General features: G+C 37.7%; 1 protein-coding gene across 2 annotated transcripts in view; it reads right to left on the reverse strand.

Annotated features, from left to right (window-relative positions):
• The window catches only part of pde9ac (phosphodiesterase 9ac), an 18,828-nt gene extending 3,343 nt beyond the window's left edge, over positions 1-15,485 (reverse strand). The window contains exons 1-18 of one of the 2 annotated variants that reach the window (XM_037678155.1): positions 15,340-15,485; positions 11,888-11,958; positions 11,317-11,394; positions 8,853-8,896; positions 8,707-8,761; positions 8,479-8,549; positions 8,268-8,355; positions 8,100-8,181; positions 7,936-8,010; positions 7,762-7,848; positions 7,481-7,585; positions 4,903-4,985; positions 4,483-4,639; positions 3,916-4,029; positions 3,706-3,810; positions 3,477-3,605; positions 3,315-3,410; positions 2,260-2,266 (exon numbers count right to left, since the gene is read on the reverse strand). In XM_037678155.1, coding sequence (XP_037534083.1) covers positions 2,260-2,266; positions 3,315-3,410; positions 3,477-3,605; positions 3,706-3,810; positions 3,916-4,029; positions 4,483-4,639; positions 4,903-4,985; positions 7,481-7,585; positions 7,762-7,848; positions 7,936-8,010; positions 8,100-8,181; positions 8,268-8,355; positions 8,479-8,549; positions 8,707-8,761; positions 8,853-8,896; positions 11,317-11,394; positions 11,888-11,958; positions 15,340-15,408 — 1,516 coding nt within the window. In that variant the 5' untranslated portion in view covers positions 15,409-15,485. The remainder of the gene's footprint in view (positions 1-2,259; positions 2,267-3,314; positions 3,411-3,476; positions 3,606-3,705; positions 3,811-3,915; positions 4,030-4,482; positions 4,640-4,902; positions 4,986-7,480; positions 7,586-7,761; positions 7,849-7,935; positions 8,011-8,099; positions 8,182-8,267; positions 8,356-8,478; positions 8,550-8,706; positions 8,762-8,852; positions 8,897-11,316; positions 11,395-11,887; positions 11,959-15,339) is intronic. The other variant, XM_037678154.1, reaches the window with a different exon arrangement.
• Between the last annotated feature and the right edge of the window lie 5,997 nt (positions 15,486-21,482).

Genomic DNA, 21,482 nt, shown 5'->3' on the forward strand with positions numbered 1-21,482 from the left:
TATATATATATATATATATATATATATATATATATATATATATATATCTTTGTATAATGGACTATAACATTTTAAAACATTGTTTTAATATGATATCAATCAGCTTTTGTCCTGGTCCTCCTCTGAATATCCATTAGCTTGTCATTTGAGTCAGATTGAAAGTATTTTCCTACAAACTGATGTTGATCAGCGAGTTGTTTACAAGTGAGATGTTTATTTCCAAAAAAATCCCACTTTAATAAATCAAAGCCATAACCTAAGAGACTGTACAAGATGTGATGACAATATTAATTCAAATAATGTGATATTCTGACTGTGACAAAAAAAAGGTGAATTGTGCTCCTGGTTACATCTTTTCTTTCTCTTTCATAAAGCAACGTTAGAGGAGCAGCATGTAGGATTCATTCATTCGTAAGACAATGCTGCAGACTGTTGCAGCTTGTTTTGTCTCTTCTCATGTTACTGTGGTAACTTGATTATTATTAGGTTGCCTCGAAGCCGTGAAAACACAACGATCCGTATCGTTCCACATTTCTACACAAATTAAAACATTGTTAGAAACATTATGGCACATTTTTGCAAACAGATGTTACTAGATGTTCCATGCTAGAACTTTAGAGCAAACATTTAGTACTTTAAAAAACATTCTTGTTTGATTTATGGCAGGGAATTAGTAAAAAATATAAAAAAAAATACATTTTTTTCTTGGCTGGGATGTATAACTTAAACTATTTGCAGGCTGTGTCATGGATCAGAGGAAAGAACAAATTGGTAATTTATGATTTGGGGATATTTCAACAAAATTATTTGATTTGATTTGCCAGTAACTTTTCAGAAATGAAAAAGAAAGACAAATCTTACTCTGCCACACGCTTTAGTGCAAACTGGAAAAACTGTGAGCTTCACTGTGGTAATATTAATTGTCTAACTATGTAAGCAATTTAATTTACTTTTTCCGTCATATTTTGAAAAATTTCTAATAACTCAACACTCTAACAGCACAATTTCATTCCACCACATGTACCACATGTGGTGCGTATGACAAATAAAGAAACTTTGAGTTTGACCTTTGACTTTGACAACTCATGCTGCAAACTATTTGGGAATTGTCTGAATGATACATACACAATCAAATTATTTATGTAAGTAAATAAAAGTATGATATTCAGACAGATTTATACCGTATTGTGTAATAGTTTTAAACCACACCAAGACAGCTGTAATTTTCTAAATTGGTTTTGATCAGGAAATCTAAAGTTTTTTTTTCAGATTGTTCTTTGAACATTTTTCACATATTTTCAGTCCCATTCTTGCACTTGAAGCTAACAGTATATTTTGCAGTGTTTTTATAAATTAGAAAAGTGGACAACTGGAGGACAAAAAGGTTTTATATCTAAAAATCTACTGTCAGCAGATGAACAGTTTTTAAGAAACAGGAGTAGAAAGACTTCAGAGGATCTGAGAGATGGTGCTTCATTAGATGGTCATCTTCCGTATGTCAAGGTTTCAGAGGTTGACTGAGGCGCAGTGGTAAGGCAGCTGTTTTTGCAACGGAAACTTGTAGGTTCAATTCCCTGCTATACCCACATGATTTGGTGTCCTTGAGCAGAGGTCCAATTCCTTAACTGCTCCCTGGGCAGCCTAAAAACCTGCAATATATGTGTGTTTCTCCCATGGGTGATGAGTTGTCATCATTGTATGGGCACATACAATGATGACAACACATAGCTCTTTCAGTTATTAGCTCTCTGAGAATCACATTTGTCATTGCTAAAGTATTATTTTAAATGTGTTAAACTCGGCGGCACTGTGGCTCAGTTGGTAGAGCTGTTGCCTCTTAGCGAGATGGTCGCTGGATCAAATTCCGGCCAAGGTCCTTTCTGGTTGAAGTTTGCATGTTTTCTCCGTGGGTTTTGGTTGGTCGACCACTCCTGGGGAGGGTAACAATGGTCTTGAATTTCCTCCATTTGTACACAATCTGTTCTGTCGGTGGATTGGTGGAGTCCAAACTCTTTAGAGATGGTTTTGTGACCTTTTCCAGCCTGATGAGCATCAACAATTCTTTATCTGAAGTTCTCAGAAATCTACTTTGTTTGTGCCATGATACACTTCTACAAATGTTGTGAAAAGCAGACTTTGATAAACCTCTGTTCTATAAATCAAACAGGGTGCCCACTCACACTTGATCATCATCCTATACTTTGAAAACGCCTGACTTTAATTTCACCGTTAAATTCACTGCTAATTTTTTTTTTCTACTCTGGCTCTCGCTCAAGGCGGACGCTCCTGCTCTCCCTCCCCCTGTTCTCCTTCCTCCTGCTTTGCTCTCTGTGTGTTTGAAGCTCCTGGTACACATCTCCCGAATGAAAAATACAATTATGGATTTGGCGAGCTGGACTTTCAACGCAATCGACAAAATCTTTTCAACAAAACAACAGGGTCCTGGAGAACCCTCTTGTCCGGCTGAGACTCACGCTGCGGGGTATGTCAGAGATCCATGGGGAGTTTTGCAACTGATGTGCCTCTCAGTCCTGTCTCAGGAGTACGCTGAAGATGTTTATATACTTTGTATTTGGATTAATGATAGCAGGGGTTCTGCTCTTTGGCATCGGTGGGGCTCTGTTTTTATCAACTTTTGAAGAAGAGTTCGGCAGCAGTTTCATCCATGGCAAAGCTTCCGAGTCTGTGTGAAGGTTTAGTTTGTGCTATAAAGACTCAAAATCAGCTGATTTACGAGCTAAACCGTAAGATGGAGGCGTTTTGTGAGAATTGCAGGCCACCAGCGGCTCCTAGAACTTGTCGGCTTGATTTTGATTCTAATCCTAGAGGTTTACATACCACTCACAAATATGCAATATTGGATACTTTTCCTCAAGAAATAAATGACCAAGTATAATATTTTAGTCTCATTTGTTTATCTGGGTTCTCTTTATCTACTTTTAGGACTTGTGTGAATTTCTGATGATGTTTTAGGTCATATTTATGCAGAAATATAGAAAATTCTAAAGGGTTCACAAACTTTCAAGCACCACTGTAGCTTGTCATAAAGTCAGTCATAGTTTAACAACACCAACATTACTTTTAAAATGTACAGGTACTGGACTGAAAAACAATGAAACAGCAACAACAACAAAAAAAAAATAAAAAAAATAAAATAAAATCTCTGAATGACATTCCAAAAAAATATTAAGATATATTTATCAAAATTAATTTAAAAGATTTTAAGAAAGTTTGGCTTCTTGGAAGCAAAATATCATAAAATGAAGGATGACTGTATACTTTTATAGACAGACAGATAGATGCACATGTTTCACCTCTGTCATGGCCTCTTCAAGCTGTTTAAGTTCCTCGTAGTGATCACGGGAGTCTCTCAAAGGTTGAACCATAATCTCTTCAATCTGAGGGAACAGCTACCCAAAACCACATGTGTTAACAAAATAACTTTTTGTGGCACATGTTTGTTAAAGCATTATTACCTTCATGACAGTCTCAAACATTGGGATGAGGACAAACTTGATGAATCCAATCTGAGCAGTGGGTTTGGTAACTTTATCTCTGTCCATGAAGGGAGCCACAGGGAGGCCCTCAGATTTCTCCCTGTCACTCTTTAAACCAACACAGTGGAAGCCTTATTATTTTGCTTTTAAATAGATCTATTTTTATCATGACAACTTTTGGGTAAAAGAACAGTTTGAATGGACTCACCTGCATGAAGTACTCTTCCAATAAGCAGTCCACCCACGGCTCAGCAACCTCTGTTGGCCTCACCTCATTAGAAATATCACAGCACTTGATTAGAACCCTCTTGAGCTGAGAATAGAAATGTAAAAATGTGCACACACATATAATACATGGTCATCAATATAAAATGAAATAAACAGTTGATGGGGTTGATTTTGTAAGATGCTTACGTACACATGTCACATGTTCCTCACTGGTAAAGTCAAAGTTGTCCAGTTTTTGTTTAAAACATTCCAGTATCTCACTGTGTCTGGCCATGTCAGTGGCTAGTATGAGGGTGATAATTGCCTGGCAACATAAAAGCAGAAGACAAAATCTACCTGACTTTTTTCTTGCAAATCCTATAATCAAAAGAGGAGTATGTCATGTCAAGTCAATTATAGACGTTCTGGACTTTCAATCTGCATGATCAGGAAATCTCAAATAAAGCCAGAGAGAAGTTACAGGGTTAAAGGTTTTGTGACTCAAAAGAGGCACTTAAAAATGGTCTAAAGTTATAGTTTGCGTAATATGAGAATTGTCATGGCATAAATAAAGCACAGTTTAAGAAATAAGTCAAACTGGAAATACTCAAATAGTAAATTGTGTATTTATTATTATGAATACATCGTGGGGGAATATTCTGCACTGTTGATCCACAAGGGATGAATATGGGGAAAGAAACTATATTCTGTACTTCTATAAACTGGCTAATTTGATGTAAAATGCCATTACTTATCACAAAAATGATCTGTATATTACTTGTCTGATCTTTTTGAATGCTTCCGGATCCACGTTTGCAAAGATGTTGCACTCAGGAAGGGAAATGATCTGGAAGGCCACAGCACAGTGATGGTTCTCCAGCGGAGACATGTCGTTGTAGCGCACTGCCAGTTCTGTACGAGCATTGATTTGGTACCTGATAAATAGGCGACATTGTTAAACGGACTGATTTAAGATGATCGGATAGTAAATTCTTACGAAGCCTCCCAGATAAGGGAGGTTTTCACCTGTGTGAAACCCACAGTACAAACAACCATTATCTCAGTCAGCATGTTTTCATACCTGAGATCTCTCCAAGCTGAACTCGTTTCACAGTTCATCAAGAACAGTGTTGTGTAAGGGCTTTCAAAGCATAGCAGGGGGTCAGTGGGATCGTTAACGGATAGAAGGGAATCTTACGTGTTGTTATAGCCGGGGTGGTCCAGGTCATGACACACTGCAGCTGTCATTAGGATTCCCAAATCTGTGAGAGACAGCTTCTCCTGGAAAGTACAGCAAAGGTGAAGAGATGGTGACGAACAACTCCTCATTTTGAATTTTACAGGCTGCACATCGAAAAAAACATTTTAGTATTTTAAAACAATCAATCAGATTTGCGTTCCAATTACACAAAGGGTAGTACAGTAGTCCCTCGATACTTTGCGGTTTGACATTTGCAGACTCGCTCTTTCGCGGTTTTTCAACGATTGTCAACTTTAAGATCACTCACATGATTGGGACGTTATTCTGACAGATGCTGCCATTTTGTAGTTTTCTTTCAAAACGTTTACACTAACGCCAGTCAAAAACAACTACGCTACCCAGAAGTCAACAGTGCTTCCGGTCACTGCTTTCTGCCGAAATGGAGGGAAAGTTTTGATTTGATCCGAACCGGACTAAAAAATTTGATCCTTATTCATAGTGACTTGGGCGCTCAGTGGGTGCATAGAGAGCTGATCAGAACCAACCGGGAATTGGACCAGGACTACTTCCAGCCTCAGCGGTCAATCTGAGTGCCCGTGAAGCCTCTTGAGCGGGGAGGCGTTGCTTGGAGGTCCGGTGTCTTCTCCGGAGCTCACCCGGACTTTTTTCATCTGGATTCCTCTGGATTTTTTGGACTAGATCAGAACCATTGTGAGGTTTTGTGCTGGCTCTTCAATGGTCCGGCTCTCTCCAAAAACATCTGGTGCTCAACGACTGCAGAGAGCCAATTAGAACCAGACCAGAACCGGACCAAGGCTGGTGAGTACCTATTTAAATTTTTGCAGTAGCTACTGTACAGTACATATACGTATGTTGTTAAATTACGTAGGTTTAAGAGTTTAGAGCAGGGGTGCCCAACCTTTTTTGAACCAAGAGCTACTTTTGAAGTCGGCAATTTGCCGAGAGCTACTCGTCCAGTCTCATTATCAACAAACATAATTTTTCATCAATCCCTACTCCTCACTTCTTTAAAGTAAATAAAACAGAACGTGATGTGTCTATAGGAGACAACTTTTTATGCAAGCTGTATAAAATAAATGTGTCTCTACCTTAGTGGGACTTCTGACACTGAGAGGAGGAGGCCAGGGTCTCATAAGCTGGGCAGGATGAGGTGGTTGCGAGGCACAGGCAGGTCTCCAGATGATCATCATTCATTGTGGATCTGTTTTTGGACTTGATGATTTTCATGTGTGAAAAAGCAGACTCACACAGGTAGGTAGATCCAAAAAGTGCTGTTAAGTTCAAAGCACATCTTCGGATGTTAGGATACTTTTCTTCTGACAGCAGACTCCAGAACTCTCCATCCACGCCAGGTGATGCTCTGGATTTGATCCCAATGTCATTTTGCAGAGTGCAACAAATCCACTGGTGTGACCAGTCATTGCTGGAGCGCCATCAGTTGTTATAGAAATTAGTTTAAAGAGGGGCAAGTTGCTTTTATTAACAAACTCCATAAACGCATTAAAAATATCTTCTCCTCTTGTATGTCCCTTCAAAGGCAAGATGGTGAGCAGCTCCTCTTTTGCACTCATGTCTGCAAAGGCCATTCTGATAAAAACACACAGCTGGGCTACATCCACCATGTCTGTCGACTCATCAAACTGAAGAGAGAAACACTCACATTGTTCCACGTCCTTTTTTAGCTGCTCCTCCACATCCACAGCCATTCCCTCACATCGCCGTGTCACTGTTTGTCTGGACAACTGCACGTCTTTAATAGCAGCTACGATCTCACTTTTATTTTTAAAATCATGAAAAAGCGCATCTGCAGCCTCAATAAACGCTTCTTTCATAAATGGTCCATCGCTGAAAGACTTCTTATGTTGAGCCAGGATGCGGCTAACACGGTAGGAAGCTATCGTAGCAGCTTTACCTTTTCTGCTGGGCCGAGTGAAGACTGATTGCTGGGCTGCAAGCTTGTTTTTAGCTCCCGCACTTTCTGAGTCCGTAAAGAACTTTTAAGAGGGAAATCTGTCTCAAACCGTTTGTGCATCGTCTTGAAATGCCGCTCCAAGTTACACTTTTTGGGTAAGGCAACGCTCGAATTACAGATGAGGCAAATGGACTTCGAATTAGAATAAACAAAAAAATACTCCTCCTCCCACTCTGTGCGAAAATAATAAGTTTTCGTTTGTTTGTTCGCTAGTTTTCTATCCATGTTTTCTGCGCACCGACATTACTCCACTACTGAGCCTCAAGTCTCGTGAGAGCTGTGTCACCGCACACAAAACTCGCGAGACTATGTCTGTGAGAATACAAGTCAAGGTTTCGCTTCGCGGGAGACTGGGAACCAGCGAGCGACTGGTTGGGCACACCTGGTTTAGAGCATTGCAAGAGTGTGGGAAGGGTTTATAAAGCCTTAAAATACTTTATGTATAAATACTAAAATAGCTATAGCGTTCCTACTTTGCGATTTTTCACTTATTACGGGGAGTTGTGGAAGGTAACCCCCGCGATAATTAAGGGACTTCTGTAATCACATTAAGCACTAAACTTAATAGCCAACTTGTCGTACCTGTAAGTTGCAGAGGTGAATCATGCCATACATCATTTGACTAACACAGAAGCAGTGGCGAAAGTTGTGGAAAGGGTTGTTGCGGTAGTTCTCCTGAATTGCCAACTAGAAGACAGATAATTGTTCATTCAGCACACTGATACAAATTTCTCTATCTCAAATCTCCAACTCTCATCCTAGCTGAATGCTTGTTTTTATTTGTTCAAATCATCTCCATTTGCACAGCAACCCTCTAAATCTGACTAAAACACCCAGAGCTGTCCCTTTTGTGGCATCCTTACCAGCCAGTGCTTCAGTGTGATGGGGTTCATGTTAAATTCCTTTACTAGTCCCAAGTCATGGTACATGAACTCCAGACAACTCAGCATCTGCAAACGTTAAGAAAGAGTAACAAAAGCCAGACAACTGTCCTTTTGCTAACATGGAGTAGACATGTTTGATGGAGATCAACAAACCTCATTATGTTCCCAGTGCCAAACATCAAATGTTGGCTTCTTCAGTGCCTCAATAGTTTCCCGGGAAAGTGTGTACTGTACACGACAGATTTATAAAGTCAACAGAACATTTGAACAGTCTACACATTCTTGACGACGACAGAGTTTATGACAGAGGTGCATACCTTTGGGTAGCTGGGGATGTCTCGTCTAGGAGTGACCTTCTTCCCGTCATCTGAGAAACTGTATTTGCATGAACAGTTTAACCTTGAATCATAATGACACATTTACTTTTGTTTTATGCATTGGATGTATGATAGATTTAAAACTTTTTATGACCAGCTTGGTTTTACCTGCCACTACCTCTTGAAGTCATCTCATCTCGAAGCTTCCTCAGATCATTTTTACACTTTTCTATTTCCACAACCCTTAAGCCTTCCACTGAAACAAGACAAGTAATACTGACTGAAGGAACATGTTGCATGTTGCCTAGACTGTTCCAAGGAAATTTGATAGACATTAAAGTGAAGTTTTCTGTTGTTACACATAAACTGCACCACTTACTTTCAACTCTCTTCTCCAACATTGCCAGTCTGTTGGTGAGCTCAGTCTTCAACTCAGTGATGTGAAATGCTCTGTGAAAAAGACAAATCAAAGGACTGAAGCTGGATTACGAGTGACTGAACTGTTCTTTATGGGTTAAAAACAAAATATACTGGTGTAAAGTGAATGTCCATGGAATCTGTGAATGTGGGAAGGGAAAGTTTCCATCACATTATGAGATGGTGTTACCTGTTGAACTGCTCAGCCACCTGGGACAGCACAGTGTGAAACATGTCCTCCTTCTCTGCAGGTGTAAATGCATACTTGAAGAATCAGCATGAACCAAATGTATACTGTTAGGTTCTATTTCAAGAAAGATACTTAAGAAAGTTTACCTTCAACCTGACCAGTAGACAATGGGACAACTTTGTATAAATTACTGTTAAGGAACAGAATGCAAGTAAAGATTAGTAAAAGTTGCTGCATGCACTCTTTTCTTTTCATTTTTGCAAGCCCTATCACACATGTCAAACTCAAGGCCCGCAGAACAGATGTGGCCCGCTACGTCATTTTATGTGGCCCGTGAGAGCTTAAACGGTCTGATTGTCATATAATAAATAAATCAAAAGGGTGCGCTGACAACAAACTACATTTCCCATAATGCATGCCCATTATGTTACCCGCGAAGTAACAGCATTTTGACACCAAAAACGGAGCTAAGTATTCTCAAGTGAGCCTTCAACCTTAATGTTGTTATTTTGAGTTTATTAGTATTTTATGTTAAATTTGCAGCAATGTATTTGGAATTGCAGGTTCATTTGTTTATGCAGGTAAATGTTTTCTATATTAATATAATATCTCATTAGTTTGATGTATGACCCTTGCCAGGCTGTGTGCAGCCATTAGTTTTTTGTAAAATGCTTCACTTGTCACACATTTTCTCAGCAGCTCACAATTGTTGGTTGGACCGTTCTGTCCCTCTTAACTATGACAAAAAAGTTTTGAACAAAGTTAATGTCATAACTTATTATTTTTTCTTATTCACTTGGAAAATTTGATCACTGATTTATGGAGTAGTGTGGGTTTCATAACCTGAAGTTATAACAGAGCAACAAGCAAACAAATTTTTCTACATCTATGCAAATATATATATACAAATATATATATATATTATGTAATATTTGTAAGTTGAATAAGTAAAAAAATCTGTTGTTTAACATTAAGGGGTAGTTGTGTTTATTTTACATTACATTTAGTTAAATTTAGCTTCATTTATACTGTCTTTACAGTTACATCTGGCCCTTTGAGGGCAACCATTATGCTGATGTGGCCCTCGGTGGAAATGAGTTTGACACCCCTGCTGTATATCATCAGCTTTATGTTTACAGTAAATAAAGAGCTGCTAAAAGCATTTGCTTTGCTTAAGGTCAGAATGAAATTGCATTCTGAGCTTTGGATAACATTAGACAAAATCTTTTCACAAAAACATTTTCAGTCTGGGTCTGAAATCCATCCCTAAGCTGCCTGTCTGATGTGCGTTCACTCCCGTTCAGCACCGCCATGGAAATCCATCAGTTCTCTGATCTGTCTCTTTCATGCACAAAAATGGTTTAGTCTTCTCCCATGAGTTATTTGACTATCTTTATGTTTTATTTGACTATCCTTATCATTTTTGCTGGAACGGTCATAATGATGACTGTATTTTCCAACAGCCTCAGCCAGCAGCTCCTCAGCAGAGCAGTCATAAAATCAGCTTAATTCTGCCACTTTTCAAAAACAAACACGCCCACAAATTTCTGACGAATCTCTAAATGTTAGACACACCCTGTAAAAAATTACTTTCTGACTGGGGGTAAAACATAAAAAAAGGTTCTCAGCTGGGGGTGCAAGTAGAAAAATATGCAATTTTTGTCACACACCCATGTCAGAAAAACACTACTTTGGCACTTCTTATAAATTATAAACCAGGCTTTGTGCTTTTGAGCCGACAGGAAAGGTAGTTACAGAGCTGAGTTGGTGTTTATACAAATGAACAAGACATTTCACAATCAGCAAGTGACAGCAGCACCAAGGGGAGCACTAAAGGAGCACTTCAGGCTCTGACCCAGACCTCATATCTACTCATGAGTCATTGCAGAACGTCACTGCCTTTATTTGTGCATTTGAAAACGACCAGAAGCCTCTGAAAGAACTGTCCCATTTTGGCAGAACATTTTGTGGAATGATAAATGTCATTTCACCATTTCTCCTATTAACTATTCCTACACTAACGTAATGTACATTCATGCCAAGAGTTTCTCGGCAATTTTTGTGATATATGAAGAAGGCCAACTGGTACATGCATAAATCTACACCAGTGAATGCCCTGTATTGTCCTTTGACTGGCTGCTCCCTTCGTCACGGGTTGCCACAGCGAGCAAACTTGCACAAAAGATTTGGCAATTATTTTACACCGAATGCCCTTCCTGACACAACCTGGGCTCAAACCAGCAACCTCTGGATTACAAGACCACAGCACTGACCCCCAAACTACTGAAGGTTAATCCCATTAACAAACAGAAAAAAGAGACTTATATCAACGACTGTAGAAAGTTAGTTAGCATGACATAGAATAATAAGGCTGTCTAAACCCCTGTCCATCTCTTGGTGAAAGCAAATGACAAAAACTGATGACATATAGATGGACAATAAAGGAGTGTTACATTTCAGAGAAATTTCTGAACCACTACCCCTCGTTACTTTGAATTAGGGGCAAGAGGGCACTCAAAATGTATGTGTCATGATAACACAAGGACGATGGAATTCACATTAGTTTAGGTCAAGAAAAAGTAAATGGATTTAACACAGTTTTGAACCTACTTTGGAGAATTGGTGGGCATTGTGGGATCAATGGAAACCATGGCACCTTCTGGATCCACAACCATGATGGCAGTGTTTCTGCAGTAGAAGGATAAGAAAAAATAATACAAGTTTTTATGCCTATTTTGTTTGACATTTCACACAAAACGGCAAAAGTGATGAGTTACCCTTCAAATTACGTTTAATCATTTCACACTCTTGCATATTACTTTATTATTATGGTTACTAAATACTTTATACCAGCTATATAATTTTATAATTTCTACAAAACAAGCTACTTTCAGTTATATTATTGGTTGTGATTTAGAGATAACAAAAGGAACAAAACCAACTAAAGGAACAATCTATTAACTTTGTTTCCAACGTAAGACATGCACTAACAAAGTCTTGCTTTTCTCGTTCGTTCTTGTTAGTTGCTTAGACTTGGGTGATTAATACAGCGTGTCCTTTTGATCGCTGCCTTTGTTCGTTTGTCAGTTGCAGAACAGGTTTTACATTCATTGTCACTCAGCTGTATAACACTTTGTATACAAATGTGACCTTAGACATATTGTTAAACCAAGAAACTGACCTGGGAATGTTAGACGATGAACAAAGAAGCTCCCTGATGTCACATGACCTACAGTGCCGGCTGAACACCACCTGCAATGTAAACATGTCTTTTTAAAATCAAATTTAAAATTTTGATAGAGGTAAGTAAAAAAGATAAATTTCGTATACCCATACGTACACCTATTTCCCCCCACCCCTGAACATAGGAGGATCTGCGGTGGAAGTGGCCTCCAGCTACAAGAACTTAGGTGTACACATGAATGACAACCTCAGCTGGAGCAACAACACCACCAGCCTGATCAAGAAAGCTCATCAGAGACTCTACTTCCTCAGACAGCTGAGGCGAGCTGGTCTGGGAAGCTCAGTCCTCACCTCCTTCTACAGGTGTGCAGTGGAGAGCATCCTGTGCTCCAGCATCAATGTGTGGCATGGAGGCTGCACAGCTGCAGACAGAAAAGCTTTGCAGAGAGTGGTGAAGGTTGCACAGCAGTCTATTGGAGTCAGCCTCCCCACCATCACATACATCTTCATCTCCAGATGCAGGAAGAGGGCCACCTGCATCATGAAGGACCCCACTCACCCAGCACACACACCTTTTGCCCTGCTCCCCTCGAGCAGAATGTTGAGGAGCTTTAAGTGCAGAACAACTAGACTGAGGAACAGCTTCTACCCTGAAGCTGTTAGACTCATGAATATCTAACCAGGATTATCACTGTGGAAAAAAAAATCACTGTAATGCCACTTTGATAATATGTGATGCTGACTAGCCATGCTGCTGATGTCAAGCTACTGATTTATTTCATGCTGCTGTATTCATTCATTCATCCTCATCTGCTCACACAGACTCATGTTCGTGCTGCTGTTATTCGGCGTATTGTTTTTGTACTATTGGTGCTTAGCGCATTCTTAGTTTAGTGTATTTCTTAGGTCATAGATCTTATTACTGTTTTTCTTTTACAATTTATACATTTTTTTTTGGATGTAACTGGGACCCTGTGTACACAATTTCGTTCCACCACATGTACCACATATGATGTGAATGACAATAAAGAAACCTTGACCTCGACCATGATCTATGCATGTGTTCTTACTGAGTTTGTAGATTCTTACAAATACTTGGCAATTTTGGTTGATGCACATGCAAAACTTGATAAAAAAAAAAACTTAAATTAAAACAGAGTTTTTTTCTCAGCAATAGCTCTTGCTTAACTCTGAATGCCAGAAAACACTTTGTAACCACTACCTTCCTACCACTACCTTCCTGTAATTGCATTTTTATTGTACTTTATTGTTGTCTTTATATGTTGGCTGTCTAAAACAGGTCTCTCTTGTAAATGAGTCCTCGCGGCTCAATGAGGCTAGCCTGTATAAATAAAGGTTGAATGAATGAATGAATGCAATCAAATTCAAAATTACCTCAAATATGGGTTTGCAAACCATTGCACTCAGTTGTTTTTACATTCTAAACAACTGCCCAGCTTTTTTCAAAATCGGGGTTGCATAAAATATAAATTAGATCATTTCATGCTGGAATACAGAAAATTCAACAACAAAATTGCATCATGGGAACAAGTTGACAGGAAATAACAGCTGCGGTTTGAAATTTCCTGAAGCGCCTAAAGATGTCAAGTGTAAACAAATCATCCCAGTTTATAAGACTTAGCGCAGCAAATGTCAAGCATGCAATCTGAGGAATGTGCAACGATATATTAGCTGAGATTTGGGAGAGCAGACAGAAAATCAACCCCAGGTCGTGGGCTCAAGGCTCTTATAAAGACATGTCATTTCCAGATCTCCACCAAAAGCCCTTTACATCAACAGATCCGCAAGTGTTCTGCAAATCGTTTGGACCTGAGACACATGGAACTTGAGCCTGGAACCATCTGTTGCAACTGTTCATACTATGGGAGAAGCTGTTCCCCGGCCTTCGCTGTGAGGCTAAAAAATATTGCAAGCAAGAATCTTTATTTTTGATTTCCACATTTATGTTTGCATGCACTTTACGATGATTAATATTGATATAAATATTATTATCATTTGAGTATTCCAGAGATAAAAACATGCTGAAAATAAAGCTGGAGCATGAACACATTGCCCCCCAGTGTTTTGTCGATAGCAACTGTAAGGAAAACTATTCAGCATCATTATGGTCTAATATTAGCCCATCATCAGCTCAATGAAATCCAAATGGAATAGCTGCTCCTGAAGTCCAGTAGCTGAACTATGAACTGAATATTATAAATATTGTATTTAGTCATGGTTACTTTTACAACAAATTGTTTTTTTCCAGGAAAAAAACAAAACAAAACACTTGAGAAGTTTTCTGAAATGCAACCAGAATGTGAATTTGTAATTTGTTAACTTGTCTTCATCTTTAACAAACAAAAATGCAACAAAAATAATGCCAATATTATTAATGTAGAGGCTAACTTTAACAAAATGTGAACAGAATTTATTGTTTATTATCAGCAATTCGCTCATAATAATGATGGAACAAAGGCAAATAAGAGAAACATGATTAAATAATACATAAGTACAACTGTTGGGAAGAATCTATAATCACCAGGTCTCTGACAGGTTTGGATGAAAAAAAAAAAAAGACTCACATCTTTTTGAATAAACAAACAAATAAATGAATAGATAAATAAATAAATAAATAAATAAATAAATAAATAAATAAATAAATAAAGTCCAAAAAATACATTATTGATAAATAAACAAAATGAAACTTTCATGCAGAAAAGCAAAGAAGTTGCATTTGCAAAACTAAATTTCTGAACAACAACAAAAAAAGATTGAACAAGTTTGGGGAAGTTTCATTTGGGAGTATCTAGAAAAAACATTGTCGTACGATAGAGTCCACCATTATATTAATTAATATAATAATACAGAAAGTAGGAAGCCATGTCAGACAAGTTATGTTTTAACTTTTACCTGAGAAAAATACTTGCCACAGTTTATAGAGCAAATATGGAAAACCCACGTGAGCTGCTGTTTTTATTTTAAATAGCTAACATTATTTATGCTGTCCAGTAAGATCATTAACTGATCAACAACTGCTAAGTTGGTTATCTTTTGCAAAGAAATGGACACAATAAATAGTAAAATAGTAAAATAGTCATAATTATAATTGATTACTATGAAATAAAATGATGCATTTTAGGCCTATCTTAATGTTTTTGTTTGTATATATGTAGTTGGCACCTAACTCTAAATTTGTTTAGATTTTTTGAATACGATGTTAATCAGAAAAAAAACGACAACACTTTTCTTTGAGTTTGGTAAATAAACAACAACACCAAAAAAAGATTATTTGTAAAATATGATAAAACATTACATCCTAATCTTTTTATTCCATTAAACCCGATCCATATATCATCTATCATCATCAGGGCAATAACAAAACCATGTAAACACGAGTTAGCTGATGAGATTTATATTTATACATTTTAATTTAGTAATTGGACTCACCTTTTGGACCTTCCCATCAACATCCAGATAAATGTTTCTGGGAGCATAAGAGGAGGAGCTGGAGCCCATGTTGATCGTCCTCCCCTTTCTTCTGCATCTACAAAGAACCTTCCTCAGAACCCGGATTATTATACCCCAGGAGCCTTAGTCTGAAATCTGCTGTTAAACAAACAAGACAATTATTTATGCAGGCATTTTTAATAATATGTCTAAAAATTAAAACAAAAATAACATGAGGATAAATAAAGCAGTAACTGTTGAGACTATTTCTGGTTGTAAAAAAGGAAATTGTCAGAATATTGAATTTCAAATGCAAACCAATCAAATGTAAACATAAAGTTGCACAAATGTAATATATGTAACAGGATGTCATTCTTCATGATGCTCAACCAGTATCTAGAACATCAAGCTTCCCAACATAAACCTACGATACAAAAGAAGAGCTTGTATATGTGACAGCTAAGAAAACATTCAGATATTTAAAAAGCATCGGGACGTGTTGAACTCACAACGTCAGCGGTGCATCTCTTCCTGGAAGAAGACGAGTTATGTCCCAGGTGCTGAGGACTCAGCTTCCTCACATGTAAACACAAACAAACTGAAGCTACGAAGAGGAGGAGGAGGAAGGTGCAGCTGTGAGGGATGGTTGATGTGAGGGCAGAGAATAAAAGTGGCACTTGTTGCTGTGGGACTGTTACTATGGAGAAAAAAAAAAGACTAGCGTGATGTCTTTACTGGAGTGAGGCGGTGACCTGAGCAGGTGACAACTATTACAAGTCACAGTGTTTCACATAAAATACAAGAAGCTGTGGACAAACATGTCCATCGTGAATGAAAAGGACAGAATTAAAACTGATGTACAAACAAAGAAAATATAGTGCTCGAAAAAAAAAGATAAAAACAATAAAACACTTAAAGGCATACCTATCACACACATATTATGATAATAGTTTCATTTCTGTATTGGAACAAGAAGAGATTTTGTTTGTTTGTTTGTTGCTGTCAGACATGACTAGAGTGTTGTCAAGGGTTTGGAATGATTTAAAAACCTTGTCTTAAATAAATATGAACAACAATATTATATTTTATACATAGTTACAGAAATGATCTAATGTTGCTTAGGGCATTTTTTGGATTTGTGCACATGTGTGTGTGTTTTATAGGAAATATTAAATGATGTGTTAGATTACAAAAAAAAACATTAAAAGTAAAAATCTGCTAACTATGATTTTTTTTAATGCACAAACTCAAACATGCCAAAAAAAACCAAGACTGCAATTGCGTTGTAAAATGCTAAATTTAATTTAATTAATAAAAAATTATATGTAAGTTAACAATGCATGCTAGTCTGATTAATAACCAAATTGTCCCTAGCTGTGAGTGAGAGTGTGAAAGGTTGGTTGTCTTGTTTCAAAAGTGGATGTTTGGAACCACTTTGGCCATGACTGCTTCAAATGAGTCAATGGTGGAGAGGGCAGACTACAGAAATCATCTTATCACCATCAAACTGGTTGGCCCACTATGGGAAGGTGCTATTTATAAGACTGAGTTTGTTGTGGCTCTTCGGACTGATGAAGACTTTCGGATGAAAGACGAAACATTTCAACAACAAAAAAATCCCTCCAGAGGGCCTGACTTAACTTTGATGGATAATAGATGTGTGAGTATGGTATACATACACACATATATATATATATATATATATATATATATATATATATATATATATATGTATATATACTGTACCAGTCACGAGAACTCATTTTCAAGAGAGACCTATTTAGGGAGCAGATGGTGAAGGGCCTTGCTCAGGGGCCCAAAGTAGGGTGAATGAGGGTGGAGGCGTTTCACATTTTGATGTTGACGGTACCGGGAGTTAAACCTGCAACTTTCCAATCACGGGCCCATATTCTAACTTCTGCGCCACCACAACACAAACACCCGCAGGGAATTTCATTTATGGGCAGGGCCCAGTCAGGCAGCAGGAGGTAATTAATTTGATGTGGAGAGCATACATCACCTCAGCAGACACATTCTCTCCACACACCTGCAGATGCAAAAACACACATACACACACCTACTGTTTTCTATGTGATGTGTTTCCCAAGAGTCCAATTACATCCTTTCTGAGCTCTTCTGTCACACTGGAGAAAACCTGACAGGACAGACTAACATCCAGCATGTGAGATCACAGTCAGCTTAAAGAAATTTCCAAACTCAATAAAATGACCCACTTTAATCATGTGACACCATTTCGTTTTCCACAAGTGATTATGCTTGTGTTTGTGTGTTGCACATGCACACTCATGAGTCTCTGTGCCTGTGAATAGAACATTTCAAACAGAACAAAGACAGCAATGAGCACATCAAACCAGGCAGATCTTGATTAGGTTATGCAACCCCAAGGCTCACACCCTCAGTGTTGGAAGATACGTTTCAGGATAAAAGTAATCAGTACCATCATGCAGATTTCCATCACAAAAGATGTCCAGCTGGACCCCTGAAAGGGAGTACATTATCCTGACAATAGCGATGGACCAGGCCGTTTTATATGCAGGCCCGTTTTTCTCGCATCTAAAAACACTTCATTCATGTGAATCTCTTTGGTCTGATTCATTTAAGGACAGGCAGCAGTTCTGTAATGTACCAGGTAGGTTCTCCTACACCATTTATAATAAAATAAGTCTTGTCATTAATTAATTAAGTCATTGTTACTCTTATTGAGAGGTATGCTGGTGAAGATTCTCTAGGTCATGATCCCCCCACCCCCACCCCCCACACACAAAAAAGTATGTCAGAGCACAGAAGGTATGCCCCAGGTCTTCAGCTTCAGAAGAGAAGTCCATTTGTTTTTGGTTTTAACCTTTTTTGTGTGTCTTACTTAGAACCTATGTTGGGCAACCAGAACAAAACTAAAAGACCAAAGTTAAAGATAAAGCTGCATTATGATTGAAAAACATTAGGAGACACATTTCTTTAATTCGGATAAACATCAAAACCTGACTGGGCATTAAAACACATCAGATAAAGATGATAATGAGTGGTTATTACTTTGGTTCTACAAAAAGCACAAATGAAACATTTATAAATCAGTGGTGTGTATGAGTAAAGGGTAAAAGTAGAAATGTTGAAATATTCAAATAAAACCAAAGTCTGTGAAAAAGAGCAGAGGCAAAGGTCTGACAAAGAACTGGATTAATGTATTGTAAATTTCAAAGAAGGGGGAAAAAAAAGTGCTTCTGCATAAAATTGTCCAAAAAAAGGTGAGAAAAATAGGTAAATCTTTTAGTAGAACTTTGTATTGCTGTGTAACACAATTATTTGTAAAAAAAAATTAAAATAAACATTTTTTTAAATGTCTTTTTTTCAGTGTGGTCTCAAAGCAAATGGGAATAGCAACACAAATGAAATTAATGTAACATGGTTCAGTGAGAAGTGAAGCTTGTGTCTCAGAATGCTTTTGGCTTTTGCTGAATAGAAAAGGCAGAAGAATCAAGGAAACATATATTCACATGAATCATGAAGGCGGATGAAAATGTTTTTGTCCGTGTGTGTGTGTGAGTATGTGCATGTGTGTGTTGGCCTGCCATTATGAAAATATCTCTGTAACCACTGGCCAAATTTTACTGACACTTGCAGAAAGTCATTACTGCATATACATCTATAGTTAAATGTCATTTTGTAGTCACACTATCGGTTGGTTTTCTAATTATCTCTCAGATCGAAGGAGTTCAACAGAATGGTACTTCTTCCAGTTATTTAACTGTCAACAATAGTGTACCACAAGGCTCAGTCTTAGGACCCACTCTCTTTACAATATACAAGTCATTCCTGATCCATCCTTACGTTTCTATGCCGACAATACAGTTGTTTATTGACGAGCTAAATCATTTGCTAAGGTTTTCCATCTTTTACCGTCTGCATGCAGCATCATTCAGTCAGACTTGTTCCGTCTCAAACTGGTGCTAAATGCAGATAAAACCAAAGGGTTGTTGTTTTCAAACAAGAAGTTGGTCCCAGCAGTCCTTCCTTCTATCTTATCTACGAATTGTATTCCTATTGAGTTTGTGGATTCTTACAAATGCTTGGGAATCTTGGTCGATGCACATCTCTATTTTAAGCTGCATGTCTAAAACTTGATAAAGAAATTGAAATTAAAATGGGGTTTCTTTATCAGAAATAGATCTGGTACTCTGAATGTTAGGAAACACCTTGTAGCTGCTACTTATCTTCCGGCCATTGACTATGGCGACATTATTTACATGATTGCTCCTGCAAGCACCTTGCAGGTGTTGGATGCTGTATGTCACAGCACACTAACATTATTCTAACATATAATATTATAACACAGCACGTTACATTATTAGTGTTATTATTAGCTTATATTTTACTGTATATCTTAGATTCTTATATACTGTTTCTTTTCATACTCAATATTTTAGCTATTTCTGGGTGTAACTGGGACCCCCGAGTACATAATTTAGTTCCACCTCATGTACCACATGTGAAGCGAATGACAATAAACTTTAACTTGAACTAAGATGCATAACTGGTTGTAACTACCGTACCCATCACTGCATCCTGTATTCACTGGTCAATTGGTCATCATTAACTTCATGCAAACTCTCACACTGGTACATTTTCATCTTTAAATGACTTCTTGGTCTGCTGCCTTCATATATCTCCTCCTACATGTCACATCGTCAGTGCAGTTACAGCGTGCGTGCTCAAGATATCATCTGCAGCATCCCTTCAGTGCGGACTGATTTCGGCAAAAAGACCTTCTCGTACTCCACTCCTGTAACCTGGAACACCTTGCAAAAAGATGTGAAGCCGTCGACTTTGATCTCTCCAAGTGATTTTGAACAGTTTTTAAGTTCAATGCAAAAATTAATGCAGACTTGTTCCTGTTTCTAGTATTTTACCCCGTTTCATAATGTAGCTGTTTTTATTTTTTCAGATTACTACTTTTATTTAATTCAATTCAGTTCAACTCACTTTATTTATATAGTGCCAAGTCACAGCAGAAATCATCCCAGGGCACTGAACAGAAACATTTTTATATGCTTTTTATGACTGTTTATTATTGTGTGTTCCTCATCTGTGGGATTTTAGTTCAAAACAGATCTCTCTTGAAAATGAGTCCTTGTGACTCAATGAGATTAACCTGTAAAAACAAAGATTGAATAAATTTTAAAAATCCAATCTTGATCTAAAATTCCTGCATGAAAGTCACTGGGTAATATTCGTTCCTTTGAGGAATTCCAGGCCTCTACTTTTAGTTTTAATAGGCCAAACTAATTTCCCAACTTTAACCAGTTAGGGCATTACATGACATAAATCATGCAGATAGCAATACTTAACTTCAACAAAATAATAAGCTATTCAGAAAACAGCAAGGAAATAGCACTTGAAACTCCCAAACCTACACTTCAAATAAATTTCACTTTAAAACATTTCATGATGAGATCCGATTCAAACTCAGAAGTTCAAACTTTAGAATCGCACTCCCAACCTCTCAATATATGTAGCTTTTACATCTAATTAAATGTGCTATCTGCATTTATCTGTGGGCATTTAAATTAAGTGATGAGCGAGCAAGAATTCAATTTAGATGTTTGTTTTTGTGTTCACTAGCAGGACACAAATCAGTTTTCCCTGAGAAGACTGGGGGTGTTATTCAGCGCAGGAGGACCTGGGACTGAAAAGCAACGGCATACATGCTGCAACACGCAGGACTGGGTGCAACAAGGCAGAGCACAAGAGCTCAATTTACAACAAATACAGCTAAAAACACACTAACCCTCTGAAACTGAACACAGGAACTAGTGTGTTAAAGGTAAAGATATTGTAAATTTACCCTTAAGGAGAACCGAGATAGCAACACTCTATGGTCTCTGTGCTATAGTGTGGAGGGGGCATTTTTAGACAAAACGGTTATATTCTGATTAAAATTATAGAATATTACTAGAATTTTTAATGTAAAATATTCCTCCTATTAATGGTTTACTCATTAATGTCTATTATTAGTTTAAGTAAAATATCCAAAACAGTAAATAATGTAAACATATTAGGGATAAACGTGCACAGAAGGGCAATGATTCATATTTCAATGTCATGTTTAGAGTCACAAGCAATAAAGT

The sequence above is a fragment of the Nematolebias whitei genome, chromosome 6, assembly GCF_014905685.2.
Source record: "Nematolebias whitei isolate Nwh7 chromosome 6, NemWhi1, whole genome shotgun sequence".
NCBI classification, from domain to species: Eukaryota; Metazoa; Chordata; class Actinopteri; order Cyprinodontiformes; family Rivulidae; genus Nematolebias; species Nematolebias whitei.